The sequence below is a fragment of the Dicentrarchus labrax genome, unplaced genomic scaffold (genome assembly GCF_905237075.1).
Source record: "Dicentrarchus labrax unplaced genomic scaffold, dlabrax2021, whole genome shotgun sequence".
NCBI classification, from domain to species: Eukaryota; Metazoa; Chordata; class Actinopteri; family Moronidae; genus Dicentrarchus; species Dicentrarchus labrax.
Window position 1 is genome coordinate 715,001 of NW_026136853.1, and position 14,496 is coordinate 729,496.

General features: G+C 41.2%; 1 protein-coding gene and 2 long non-coding RNA genes across 4 annotated transcripts; 1 reads left to right on the top strand and 2 right to left on the bottom strand.

Annotated features, from left to right (window-relative positions):
- The first annotated feature begins 788 nt into the window (after positions 1–788).
- On the top strand, positions 789–14,473 carry LOC127360190 (inositol monophosphatase 1). 2 transcript variants are annotated; one of them, XM_051394485.1, is made up of 8 exons: positions 789–933; positions 1,126–1,259; positions 1,354–1,458; positions 1,732–1,777; positions 2,847–2,955; positions 9,852–9,960; positions 13,901–14,052; positions 14,127–14,473. In XM_051394485.1, the coding sequence occupies exons 1-8, from the start codon at positions 796–798 to the stop codon at positions 14,255–14,257; spliced, it is 924 nt and encodes a 307-aa protein (XP_051250445.1). In that variant the 5' UTR covers positions 789–795; the 3' UTR covers positions 14,258–14,473. The 2 variants fall into 2 exon arrangements, with proteins under 2 accessions (XP_051250445.1, XP_051250446.1); XM_051394486.1 differs by lacking the exon at positions 13,901–14,052.
- Positions 1,793–2,902, bottom strand: LOC127360197 (uncharacterized). The gene is made up of 2 exons (XR_007883337.1): positions 2,820–2,902; positions 1,793–1,998 (listed from the first exon to the last, which is right to left on the bottom strand). It is a non-coding gene; the product is annotated as an uncharacterized LOC127360197 (long non-coding RNA).
- LOC127360196 (uncharacterized) lies at positions 12,669–13,901 on the bottom strand. The gene is made up of 3 exons (XR_007883336.1): positions 13,725–13,901; positions 13,337–13,441; positions 12,669–12,733 (listed from the first exon to the last, which is right to left on the bottom strand). It is a non-coding gene; the product is annotated as an uncharacterized LOC127360196 (long non-coding RNA).
- Positions 14,474–14,496: the final 23 nt, after the last annotated feature.

The following is a 14,496-nucleotide window of genomic DNA, read 5'->3' on the forward strand; positions in this document are numbered from 1 at the left end:
TGCTCCAGGAGTATAAAATAATCTCAGCCTACAAGAGGAACAAAAACCTAAAGACTATCTGGTCAAAAGTAGACTACCAGAACTTAACACAATTCCTCAACAAGCCCCGAATGACTTTAAACCAAATAAAACAATTAAAAACCTTCCAAACAACCACATCCCCCATTAAACAGACCCTAACCACCAACACACACACACACACACTGTGTATATGTCATAAAGTGTAAACACTGTGGCATCTCATACGAAGGAGAAACAGGCAACACCATTAAAACTACACTGGCACAACACATATACAACATTAAAAATCACACAGACACACACACGCACACATTTAGTAGCACACACACACACACACACACACACACACACTAGTGGCACGCTTTATTAACCATGGTCTAGGGTCATTAGAAATAACAGGAATACAACACAACATAAATTGGACACCGGTGGAGAGGAAAAAAGCTGAAAGACACTGGATCAGAAAACTGAACATCAGATTCCCCCACGGACTAAATATTAGAAATTATTAAAAACACACCAGAGCACAAACTTTATCTTTCTCAGAATAAAAACAACAACAAGAATGGCCAGCACACCCTGAACCCAGACCTTAACCCTAACCCAGGAAATCCCCACAAAGGATACCTTGGGAAAAAGGACTTCTCTTCCTGGTTCAGATCAATTTATAGATAGATTTATTAGTAATGTTTATTTTGTACAGATCAATATATTGAGAGATTTATTAGTAATGTTTATTTTGTACAGATCAATATATTGAGAGATTTATTAATAATGTTTATTTTGTACAGATCACAGGTCAGTGCTCAGAGTGTCTTTCTGTTCCTTATAAGGAGCTGTTCCTCCAACATGGCCGACCTCTGGCAGAACGCCATGGACCACGCAGTAGCTGCCGCACGAAGGGCCGGACAGGTCAGAGTATTGATCAGGTGTATTGGTATATGTATTGATCAGGTGTATTGCTGTGTGTATTGATCAGGTGTATTGGTATATGTATTGATCAGGTGTATTGCTGTATGTATTGATCAGATGTATTGGTATCTGTATTGATCAGGTGTATTGGTATCTGTATTGATCAGGTGTATTGGTATTTGTATTGATCAGGTGGTGCGTGAGGCTCTGCAGGATGACAGGAAGGTGATGACGAAGAGTTCATCCGTTGATCTGGTGACACAGACCGATCAGAAGGTGGAGCAGCTCATCATCCAATCAGTGAGGGAGAAATTCCCCAAACACAGGTAAGAAGCCCCACCTCCCTCAGCGTGTGTGTTATTGATAATCGATGCGTTCCACAGATCAATACTGAAACATATGACCATGGGTGTGTGTCAGGTTCATAGGGGAGGAGTCTGTGGCTGCTGGTGAACCTTGTGTCCTGACTGACGGACCCACCTGGATCATTGACCCCATTGACGGGACCACCAACTTTGTTCACGCGTGAGTTTCCTGAAACACGCTGAGATCATCACCACATTTTTTAAAGGATCCCATCCCTTCAGATTCACACTCCGTCCAGTCCAGTTGAAGAGGGTTTAAAAGATCAGACCAGAGTCTATAGAACCCTGTTAACACATTATTAATCTTTAAAGACACCGCTGGATTGGACTAGATTCAGAACTTGTTGTCCCAGTCAGGCACTTTTACCCCTAAACATTGAAAAACATCGAAGTGTCTCTTTAACAACCTCCTGATGTCTTTAATATCTAACAGATTTCCTTTTGTTGCTGTTTCCATCGGATTCTCTGTCAACAAGCAGGTGAGTTCAATTCAATTCAATTCAATTCACTTTTATTTGTATAGCACCAATTCAGAACAGAAGTTATCTCAGGACATGTTTCAAAATAGAGCAGGTCTAGACCGAAGTCCTTATAACATTATTTACAGAGACCCAACAGTACCACCATGAGCAAGACCTTGGAGACAGCGGCAAGGAAAAACTTCCTTTTAAGAGGCAGAAACCTTGGACAGACCCCGGCTCTAGGTGGGTGGGAGAGAGAGACAGAGAGGGAGAGTTTAACATCCAGGTTTTTATGTCCTTAAGACATGTTTGTAATCTAGATAACTGATTAATTTCATCGGGCTTGATCGATAGATATAACTGTGTATCATCTGCATAACAGTGAAAGTTAAAGGAGTGATTCCTAATAATGTTGCCTAAAGGAAGCATAGATAAAGTGAATAGTATTGGTCCAAGTATAGAACCTTGTGGAACTCCATGACTAACTTTAGTATTTATGAAGGATTCATCATTACTGTGTACAAACTGAGGGCGATCTGATAAGTATGACTTAAACCAGCTTAGTGCGGTTCCTTTAATTCCAATTTGATGCTCAAGTCTCTGTAATAGAATATTATGGTCAATGGTGTCAAATGCAGAACTTCTCAGTTTGTACATGTTAACGATGAATCTTCCATAAATACTACTGCTATGCTATGCAGATGATACGCAGTTATATACTGTACTGTACCCTACTGTAAATGGTAAATGGACTGTACTTGTATAGAGCCTTTCTAGTTTTCACTCGAGTCTGCCACTCAAAGCTCTTTAACACTACACTACATTTATACACCACCCTTCCGATTAGTGGACAACCCGGTGTACCTCTGAGCCACAGTTGCCCCTTAACTGTACCCTACTGTACTATGCCCAATTCAATTCAATTAAATTTTATTTGTTATCTCAGGACACTTTTCAAATAGAGCAGGTCTAGACTGAACTCCTTATAACATTATTTACAGAGACCCAACAATTGCTCTACTGCCCTGTAACTTACTGTACTGTACCTAATATAACTTACGGTACCATACTTGTTCTCCTCCTCCAGATGGAGTTTGGTGTGGTCTACAGTTGTCTAGAAGATAAGATGTACACAGCGAAGAGAGGGAAGGGAGCGTTCTGTAATGGAGAACCACTGCAGGTTTCCAACCAGGAAGGTCAGTAACTGATAACACAACAAACAGGATGTACTCATTAAAATCCACAGATCCTATCAATTTCAAGACTTTGATCTGGAAGCACAAAGAGTTTAATTGAACTAAGCAACAGTAATAAATGTTAATGACTGTCAATAACTGTTAGTAACTGTTATAACAACTAAAATAACTAACATTAACTGTAAATAACTCGCAATAACTGTAAATAACTAACAATAACTGTAAATAACTCGCAATAACTGTAAATAACTAACAATAACTGTAAATAACTCGCAATAATTGTAAATAACTCGCAATAACTGAATTCATGTTTCGTGGCGACACGCCCCCTCACCGCAGTCAACACATATCAGGAACAATGTGTTTTGCATTTTATAAGTAAATTTCAGCTGGATCTGATCATCCTGCTAGGAGTAGAACATGAAAGCATAAAATGTGATACTTCCTGTTGCCAAAGTTCTTCATTTTAAAGAGCGCCACCTAGTGGCGGTGGCCTGAAATTGTACATGATGGCTAAGGAAGACATGGGGAACTATGGACCCAAGGTTGGTGTCAATCGGACATACCAATGTGGAAAAATACTCCACTTCCTCTTTTGAACAAAAATCCACAGGAAGTGCTAATTTTATAACATGCTTATATTTAGAAATATCAAAATTCTTTCAATTAGTTTATTAGGACGGTCCCCAGATGCTACGTGCAACATTTTGTGCGGATCGGACAAAGCACATAGGAGGAACACGAAAAAGTAGTTTACGGACATTTTGTGCTCTAGCCGAGAAAAAACTTGGGGGGGGTAATGGGTGTGGCCTATATGGGGAGATTCAGCCCCATTCACTGAACGCGTGGATACAAGTTTTTTGAATGTGTGACAAACTATACAAAAGTTATTAGCCTAAACGTACTTTAAAATATAAAACGTGATACTTCCTGTTGCCACTAGGTGGCGCTCTGACTATTACTGAATATTATCACATAGACGTGTTCAGGGCGGGACTCTTATCGAACATGTGAAGTTTCGTTGCAGTCGGATCATGTACGCAGAAGTTATGACGAATCCCTCTTTTTATGGCGAAGGATCGAAATTGCACGACACGGGACGCCACGCCACATCCACGATGTTCAACGAAAACAACTGGGGAGCACAACCTTTAATAGTGAATGTGTTTAGATGGCTGTGTCCAAATCTGAAGTCAGTCCGATAAATGCCCTAGGAGGAGTTTGTTCAAATACAACGTGTGTAAATCGCCAAAAATGGCCACAAAATCCAAAATGGCCGACTTCCTGTTGGGTTTGAGGTATGGGTCCTTGAGACTTTTCTGCTTCTTTTATCATCATACACATGCGTACCAATTTTCGTACATGTGGGCCTTACGTGTCTTGGGGGCTGATTCTGGGGGGCATGGCTTAGCCGACAATGTCATATCGGTATTTTCGCTACATTTGAATTTTGCGCAAATTTTCATGACTTTTTGAGAATGCTGCGGGGGTTAAATATGCGGTCAAAGAGGCAGCAAATAATAATAATTCCAACAGGAACAATAGGGTCTTGCACTTGTCAGTGCTCGATCCCTAATTAGGGATGCACCGATCCACATTTTTTCACTTCCGATCCGATCCCGATACCTGAATTTGGATACCAGCCGATACCGATACTATTCCGATACCAGAGCTCTGTTTTCTTTAATATTATTATTATCATTATTGTTGATTTTATATGAGATAATATGAATAAACTCCTCAACAGGCAGTATGATATGTACGTATGTATGCATGTATGTCCCAAAAGGAAACTTGAGGTAAGTATAAGGTCAGAAAAGGAAGACAGAAAAACAGGAAATCCTGTTAACAGGAAAAATCCCATTCTGAAAACAAATATGCAACTGTAAGGGTTTCAAATTGATTGTCATGTCAGTATTTATTAAATTCCCCAAATGTCAAATATTTCAGTCTTGAAATATAAGAAAAGTGCAATAAGTGTAAACATCTCCAGAAGTGATTCCTGACAGCTCGCCTAAAAAATCCTCGTGCTGTTTCGTGTGGAGCTTTTTTAAATGTTTGATTGCGTTCGTAGTGTTGTACGACGCGAGGGCGCTTCCCAGCTCTGAATTACGGCTTTGCAAACATTGCATTTTGCTGTCTTGCTCTGCGGTGTTTCCAGTGTAAAGTATTTCCACACAGCGGACATGTTGGCTAGCCACAATGCTGCTCAATGCTATCCTGCTAGCTGGCTGCAAACTGCTGAATGGATTTCCTGAGTGGGGGCGTGTCTCATAACTCTGTGTCTCATTGAGCCGCACCTCCGTTCAGGAAATCCATTCCACAGTTTGCAGCCAGCTAGCAGACTGGCCGGCAGGAATCACCTGTGGAGTCAGTCAGCAGACAACGTTAACGCTCATGGCTCATTGATATCGGAAATCTGCGCAGGTTGGATTGGGAAATTCCGATACGTGAATTACACTGGTATCGGTCCCGATACCGATACGGGATCGGATCGGCCCCATCCCTAATAATAATAATTCCAACAGGAACAATAGGGTCTTGCACTTGTCAGTGCTCGATCCCTAATAATATCAGTAATTTAGCAATGGCAGTCAAGCAGGACCATGGCAGGAGGCTCCACCAGGATCCATGAGAACCTGCGAGACGAGAAAGCACAAGAACTCCGGGGAAGAAGTGAAGTTAGTAACATGCATTAATGAGACATGAATGAGTGCAGAAAGAGAGAGGAAGAGAGGAGCTCAGTGCATCATGGGAAATCCCCCGATAGTCTAGGCCAGGCCAGGCCTGGCCAACCTGTGGCTCCCGTGCCACATGCGACTCTTTGCCTGGTTACATGTGGCTCTTACATTCATATTGAATTTTGTGTTGTGTATAGCCCCTTTCGCACAACCCAAAAAAACCTATGTATACCCGCTAACACCAGATATTAATCGGCTTCACCACCGATAGGCATTGATGTGAACGTCACACCCGGGTTAACCCGCTAATTTGCGCCATGACGGAGGCAATGAAGGCTCGACTCCTCCGTCGGTAACTGCTGGCCTTTTTGGTCGACATGCTGTGTCACTTGGACAGACTGAACCTGACGCTGCAGGGTAAGTTAAAAATGCTGCCTGACCTGTGAGTGTGTTTGCGTCTGTCAAAAGGGAGATTTAGCGCATTTTCACGCTCTGCTAAAAGCCAACAGGCAAGTCACTATCTCCGCCCTGAATAAGCAAACAGCCAGATATGCAATACTGGTTGAAAACCTGCACGAAAGCTTTGTGACCCGGTTCCGTGATGTACAACTGAAAAGGCCACACATCACGTTCCTCGTTGACCCTTTTAATGCGGAGACGGACTGTTTGAAATCCCTGCTAGTCACAGATGAGGCTGCGGCTGAGTTGGGGATGATAAATCTTTCTGAGGAGGACCAACTGAAACCTGCTTTAAGGGAAGGGACCATTGAGTTCTTGAAAAGTGTGCCAATGGAAAAATACCCCATGTCAAACGGGCTGCGCTCAAGATACTGTCAATGTTTGGGTCAACATACGTCTGCGAGTCTCTGTTTTCTACCCTGAAACATGTGAAATCAAAGCATGGATCTGTTCTGACTGACATACGTGAAAGAATTGCTTCTAGTGGCAACAACGGAATACAAGCCAGATTTGAAGAGGATTGTTCAAAGCAAGGAATGCCATAAGTCCCACTAAGCAAAATGCATAGTAAGAGAAAAACGCTATTGTAAATTGTTATATTTTTGTTTGTGGACTGCACTGAGTTTGTGTGTGTGAAACATTGCACACAATGTTCATTGTTGAAAATGACTGGCCTGTGGTCTTTGTACTGTTCCAATTCTGTCATTATTATGTTGGTGTGTGACATTTATAGTAAATCTGGCTGAACAGAGGTCTCTGAGTGTGTGTGTGTGTGTGTGTGTGTGTGTGTGTGTGTGTGGGGCCTATAGCAGCATCACTAAGGGATGGTTCAGGACTCACCTGATCCAGCCCTAACTATAAGCTTTATCAAAGAGGAATGTCTTAAGCCTACTCTTGAATGTGGTGAGGGTGTCTGCCTCCCGAACCACAACTGGAAGCTGGTTCCACAGGAGAGGAGCTTGGTAACTGAAGGCTCTGGCTCCTGTTCTACTTTTAGAGACTATAGGAACCACAAGTAGCCCAGCATTCAGAGAACGTAGTGTTCTAGTGGGGTAATAGGGTACTATGAGCTCTTTAAGATATGAAGGGGCCTGACCATGAAGAGCTTTATAGGTGAGGAGGAGGATTTTAAATTCTATTCTACATTTTACAGGGAGCCAGTGCAGAGTAGCTAGTACAGGAGAGATGTGATCTCTTTTTCTAGTTCCTGTCAGTACTCGTGCTGCAGTGATCTGAATTAATTGGAGCGTCTTAATGGGCTTATTGGGGCAACCTGATAATAAAGAGTTGCAGTAATCCAGCCTTGAAGTAACAAATGCATGGATTATTAGGGACCGAGCCAGCAATCGCTGGAGGTCCCTACTGTATTTGCTATGTTTCTTCTTCTTCTTACATATTATTATTTTTATCCCCCTTTGACTGCATTTTTGCCCCCTGAACATTTACGAAAACTGTATTTTATTTGGCAAAGTGGTCAGGCCTGGTGAAAATGGAGATATTCTATGCGTCGCTTTCAGGTTGGCCACAAGGTGGCGCTACTATCATACAAAATGCATTTAGGCTAATAACTTCTGCATAGTTTGTTGCACATTCAAAAAACTCATATCCACGCGTTCGGTGAATGGAGCTGAATCTCTCCATATAGGGCACGCCCACTTCCGCCTATAATTTTTCTCTGCTAGAGCGCGAAATGTCCATACACCACTTTTCCGTGTTCCCCCCATGCACTTTGTCCCATTAGCACAACATTTTTAACGTAGCATCTGAGGACCCTCATAATAAAAAAGTGATTAAAAGAATTTTGATATTGCAAAAAAACATTGGCCGATTGACACCAAACTTGGGTCCATAGTTCCACACGTCTTCCTTTGCATTGTGCACAATTTCAGGCCATCGCCACAAGGTGGTGCTCTTTAAAATGAAGAAGTTTATACCTCTACAACGGTATGTGTGATTAAGATTAAACTTGGTACAATTCTTCCCCATGGCTCTCTGAGGCTCCCTAAAAAATGTGTCTACAATCCACCACTAGGTGGCAGTCTGGTGGCATGGTAAATCACTGTGCAAAGACCGTAATAGTTATGAATATGAAATTTACAGGGCACGTGTAGAGTGGTGCCTGAAGCTCACATACCAAAAATCGTGTTTGTAGCGCCCCCTACAGGATAAAAAAAAGCAGCCCCGGCGCCACGTTTCACCGATATGTACGAAACTCGGTAGGCACGTGTAACATGCCGGGACGTACAAAAAGCCTCTTGGACCCATACCCGAAACCCCACAGGAAGTCGGCCATTTTCATTTTCATTTTCACTTTTGGCAAACTTTTCACGTTGTATTTGAACGAACTCCTCCTAGGGAATTTATCGGATATGCTTCAAAATTTGTGAGTATAGTCAAAAAATGGTGCTGATTATTCCGTGCGCATTTTCGGTGAATTTTTCACCTTGTATTTGAATGAACTCCTCCTAGGGAATTTATCGGATCTACTTCAAAATTGGTCAGTACAGTCAAAAAATGGTGCTGATTAAAAGTTGTGCTATTTGAGACTGTACGTTGAACGGCGTGTCTGTGGCGTGAGGGCAAAGTTGGCCACTTTGAATTCTGTCGTCATACAAACTGATTGAAAGTTGAGCTATTTGTGACTGTACATCAAACCGCGTGCCAGTGACAACTTGTCGATTTCAGCAGATTCGCCATAAAATAGTACTCACAACTTCAGTGTGCAGTGTCCAATCTCCAATAAACTTAATATATTCTGAAACAGTTTTGCCCTGAACACGTCCTCATAACTTCAGCGGACGTGGTCCAATCTCAATGAAACTTCACGTGTTTGATAACAGTCTCGCCTTGAACATGTCTACATGACAACATTCAGACATTGTGATAGCGCCACCTACTGGCAACAGGAAGTAAGCGCTGCGTGGCAATTTTGAGCTAATCTACGTGAAATTTCACGTTTTGGTCCGTACTTGTAAGTCCCGCTCAACGCTGCTTGCATTTTTTCTGCATCTGCATCTAACATCTAACCCTAACCACCTGCATCTGCATCTAACCCTAACCACGTAAATGAAAGAAGGCAGTCCTGGAGGTTTGCTTTATGTGGGAATTAAATGACATGTCCTGATCAAAGATAACTCCAAGATTCCTGACAGTGGTGCTAGAGGCCAAGGTAATGCCATCTAGAGTAACTATATCTTTAGACAATGAGTCTCTAAGGTTTTTGGGGCCAAGTACAAGAATTTCGTTTAACATCAGAAGCTCATCCAGGATTTTATGTCCTTGAGACATGTTTGTAATTTAGATAATTGATTAATTTCATCGGGCTTGATTGATTGATATAACTGCGTATCATCTGCATAGCAGTGAAAGTTAATGGAGTGATTCCTAATATTGTTGCCTAAAGGGAGCATATATAAAGTAAATAGTATTGGTCCAAGTACAGAACCTTGTGGAACTCCATGACTAACTGTAGTATTTATTGAAGATTCATCGTTAACATGTACAAAGTGCAAAAAAAAAGTATGACTTAAATAAATAACTCGTAACAACTAACAATAACTGTAAATAACTCGCAATAACTGTAAAAAAACTGTAAATAACTAACATTACCTGTAAATAACTAACATTACCTGTAAATAACTAACATTACCTGTAAATAACTCGCAATATCTAACAATAACTGTAAATAACTCGCAATAACTGTAAATAACTGCATCAAACTGTTATAAGCCTTTACTGTTGTTTTTTTGTTGTCAGATATTAAACAGTCAATCATCGCCACAGAGTTCGGATCCAGCAGAGACCCTGAAGCTGTCGACAAAATCTTTTCCAGCCTGAGGAACATCCTGTGCATCCCTGTTCACGGGTAATATTACTGAAACTACTGATAGTAATACCACTGATACTGATAGTAATACCACTGATACTACTGTAATACCACTGATACTACTGTAATACCACTGATACTGCAGCAGTGATGCACCGATCCACATTTTTTCACTTCTGATCCGATCCCGATACCTGAATTTGGATATCTGCCGATACCGAAACTATTCCGATACCAGAGCTCTGTTTGCTTTAATATTATTATTATCATTATTGTTGATTTTATGAGGCTGAAATAAACTCCTCTCAACAGGCAAGTATGATATGTACTAGGGATGCACGATAACCTTTTTTTTTAAACCGATACCGATAACTTTCAGCTCCTAAAGGCCGATACCGATAACATATATATATATGATCATGACCTAAGATCGTGACATTAATACTATGAACAAACCCCAAAACACTTTTGACTCTTTAAATGGAGATATTTATTTTTTCCAATGAAAAACTATTGGCAAGCCTCTCAAAAAAAAAATAAAGGCTCCTTGAACTGATGCAAATACATGCATCGGGATTACAAACTGAAAAAGTGCATTACAGAAGTTCAAAAACATATATATAGAAAATTGATGCACTGACACAAGTTAGTTTCAAACATTTCTATGTAAACACAATCTGAAAAGTGCATTCCTCAATAACAATAAATAAAATGTGCATAATGCACTGACACAAGTTACACTTGTCTGTGTAAACAAACTGAAAAAGTGCATTCCATAGTAACAAAACATTAAGTTTAAATGATTTTGGCTTATGGTTCCATTCAAATGAATATATTATAAATATATATATATAAATTCCCTGTTCCCACGTTTGCTTTTCGTTCTTTCGGCCTTTTTAAGTTCATGTTTCTATTGTTTATGTGTAACATGTGGAAAAATACTGTGGATATCAATTCAAGTAAGCAACTACCAAAATTATGACCGAGTTAACGAGTTCTTTTCCGACATCCCAGTCAGAAAGAGTTCTTCTGATTATGCCAACGTCACTTGAACGCAGCATTCACTGCAGGCTATTCAGGTCTCATAGTGAGAGCGGGGCACTGCCGTGCTGACAAAGTTATATATGTTATCGGGGCTATTCATCATGATATCGGACTTATCGGAATGACGTAATAATTTCCTGTTATCGGCCCGATAACTATTGTGCACCCCTAATATGTACGTATGTATGCATGTATGTCCCAAAAGGCAACTTGAGGTAAGTATAAGGTCAGAAAAGGAAGTCAGAAAAATAGGAAATCCTGTTAACAGGAAAAATCCCATCCTGAAAACAAATATGCAACTGTAAGAGTTTCAAATTTATTTTCATGTCAGTATTTATTAAATTCCCAAAATGTCAAATATTTGAAATATAAGAAAAGTGCAATAAGTGTAAACATCTTACACCACACACACACACACACACACACACACACACTAATCCCTTTAGCTTTCACGTTGTCTGCCTGGAGTTTACCTTGTTTTTGGAATGACTCCAGAAGTGATTCCTGACAGCTCCTTTTGTCTTTCTGCCCCCTGGCTAAAAAATCCTCGTGCTGTTTCGTGTGGTGCTTTTTTAAATGTTTGATTGCGTTCGTAGTGTTGTACGACGCGAGGGAGCTTCCGCCTCTCTGAATTACGGCTTTGCAAACATTGCATTTTGCTGTCTTGCTCTGCGGTGTTTCCAGTGTAAAGTATTTCCACACAGCGGACATGTTGGCTATCCACAATGCTGCTCAATGCTATCCTGCTAGCTGGCTGCAAACTGTGGAATGGATTTCCTGAGCGGGAGCGTGTCTCATAACTCTGTGTCTCATTGAGCCGCACCTCCGTTCAGGAAATCCATTCCACAGTTTGCAGCCAGCTAGCAGACTGGCCGGCAGGAATCACTTGTAGAGTCATTTCAGCAGACAACGTTAAAGCCTGGTGGAGCCTCCTGCCATGGTCCTGCTAGATTGCCGTTGCCAATACTGTTGTTGCTATGCACCTGTCTGTCTGTCTGTCTGTCTCTCGCTCTCTCTCTCTCTGCCTCTCTCTCTCTCTCACCCCAACTGGTCGAGACAGACGACCACCCACCTAGAGCCGGAGGATCTGTCCTATGTTTCTGCCTTTTAACAGGCAGTTTTTCCTTGCCCTTGTCGCCAAGTGCTTGCTCCCGGTGGTACTGTTGGGTCTCTGTAAATAATGTTATAAAGAGTTCGGTCTAGACCTGCTCTATTTGAAAAGTGTCCTGAGATAACTTCTGTTATGAATTGGCGCTATACAAATAAAATTGAAATTGAATTAAAGCGCAGACATGGCTCATGGATATCGGATATCTCCGCAGGTTGGATCAGGAAACTCCGATCCGTGAATTGCGCTGGTATCGGTCCCGATACTGGATCGGATCAGCCCCATCCCTATACTGCAGTAATACCACTGATACTACTGTAATACCACTGATACTGCAGTAATACCACTGATACTGCAGTAATACCACTGATACTGCAGTAATACCACTGATACTGCAGTAATACCACTGATACTGCAGTAATACCACTGATTCTAATGTAATACCATTGATACTGCAGTAATACCACTGATACTGCAGTAATACTACTGCAGTAATACCACTGATACTGCAGTAATACTACTGCAGTAATACCACTGATACTGCAGTAATACCACTGATACTGCAGTAATACCACTGATACTGCAGTAATACCACTGATACTGCAGTAATACCACTGATACTGCAGTAATACCACTGATATTGCAGTAATACCACTGATACTGCAGTAATACCACTGATACTGCAGTAATACCACTGATATTGCAGTAATACCACTGATATTGCAGTAATACCACTGATACTGCAGTAATACCACTGATACTGCAGTAATACCACTGATACTGCAGTAATACCACTGATATTGCAGTAATACCACTGATTCTACTGTAATACCACTGATACTGCAGTAATACCACTGATACTGCAGTAATACCACTGATACTGCAGTAATACCACTGATACTGCAGTAATACCACTGATACTGCAGTAATACCACTGATACTGCAGTAATACCACTGATTCTAATGTAATACCATTGATACTGCAGTAATACCACTGATACTGCAGTAATACTACTGCAGTAATACCACTGATACTGCAGTAATACCACTGATTCTACTGTAATACCATTGATACTGCAGTAATACCACTGATTCTACTGTAATACCATTGATACTGCAGTAATACCACTGATTCTACTGTAATACCATTGATACTGCAGTAATACCACTGATACTGCAGTAATACCACTGATTCTAATGTAATACCATTGATACTGCAGTAATACCACTGATACTGCAGTAATACTACTGCAGTAATACCACTGATACTGCAGTAATACCACTGATACTGCAGTAATACCACTGATATTGCAGTAATACCACTGATACTGCAGTAATACCACTGATATTGCAGTAATACCACTGATACTGCAGTAATACTACTGCAGTAATACCACTGATACTGCAGTAATACCACTGATATTGCAGTAATACCACTGATACTACTGTAATACCACTGATATTGCAGTAATACCACTGATACTGCAGTAATACTACTGCAGTAATACCACTGATACTGCAGTAATACCACTGATACTGCAGTAATACCACTGATACTGCAGTAATACCACTGATTCTACTGTAATACCACTGATACTGCAGTAATACCACTGATATTGCAGTAATACCACTGATATTGCAGTAATACCACTGATACTGCAGTAATACCACTGATACTGCAGTAATACCACTGATATTGCAGTAATACCACTGATATGATACTGCAGTAATACCACTGATACTGCAGTAATACCACTGATATTGCAGTAGTAGTACTACTGTAAAAAACTAAAGGTAAACGTGTAACAGTGTACATTGCGTCTCCAGTGTGCGTGGTGCAGGAACGGCAGCAATCAATATGTGTCTGGTGGCGTCCGGTTGCGTCGAGGCATATTATGAGATTGGGATCCACGTTTGGGACGTGGCGGCCGGCTCGCTGATTGTCTCTGAGGCCGGAGGAGTCCTGATGGACGTGGAGGGTAATGATGATCTGAGTGTGTGTGTGTTTGTGTGTGCTGACTCACACAGAGACTGACGGTCTGTCTGTGTCCAGGAGGAGAGGTGGACCTGATGTCCAGGAGAGTCGTCGCTGCCAACAGCAGAACCATCGGCGAGAGGATTGTCAAACAGATCGACTCCTTCAGTCCGCCCAGAGACGACGCTTCATCACTGCACAAACACTGAATACACACCTGAAGGCCACAGGTGTTACACCGTGAGACATGAGTTAGAACGGTCACAGTTTGTTGATGAACACAGACTATACAGACTGATTGAGAAGGATGAAGTTAACGGGGACAAGGTACCAAAGGATGAGCACCAACTGAAAGTTAATGCGCGTTAATACATTTATACAGTCTGATGTGTAAAATAGAATCCACATTAAAAGTTTTAAAAGTCTACTCTTCTACTTCATTACAAAT

Coding starts and splice junctions, on each gene's coding strand:
- LOC127360190 (XM_051394485.1), top strand. CDS start 796: ATGTTTATTTTGTACAGATCACAGGTCAGTGCTCAGAGTGTCTTTCTG. Junction 1,459..1,731: donor ACCACCAACTTTGTTCACGC/GTGAGTTTCCTG, acceptor AATATCTAACAG/ATTTCCTTTTGTTGCTGTTT. Junction 1,778..2,846: donor GATTCTCTGTCAACAAGCAG/GTGAGTTCAATT, acceptor CTCCTCCTCCAG/ATGGAGTTTGGTGTGGTCTA.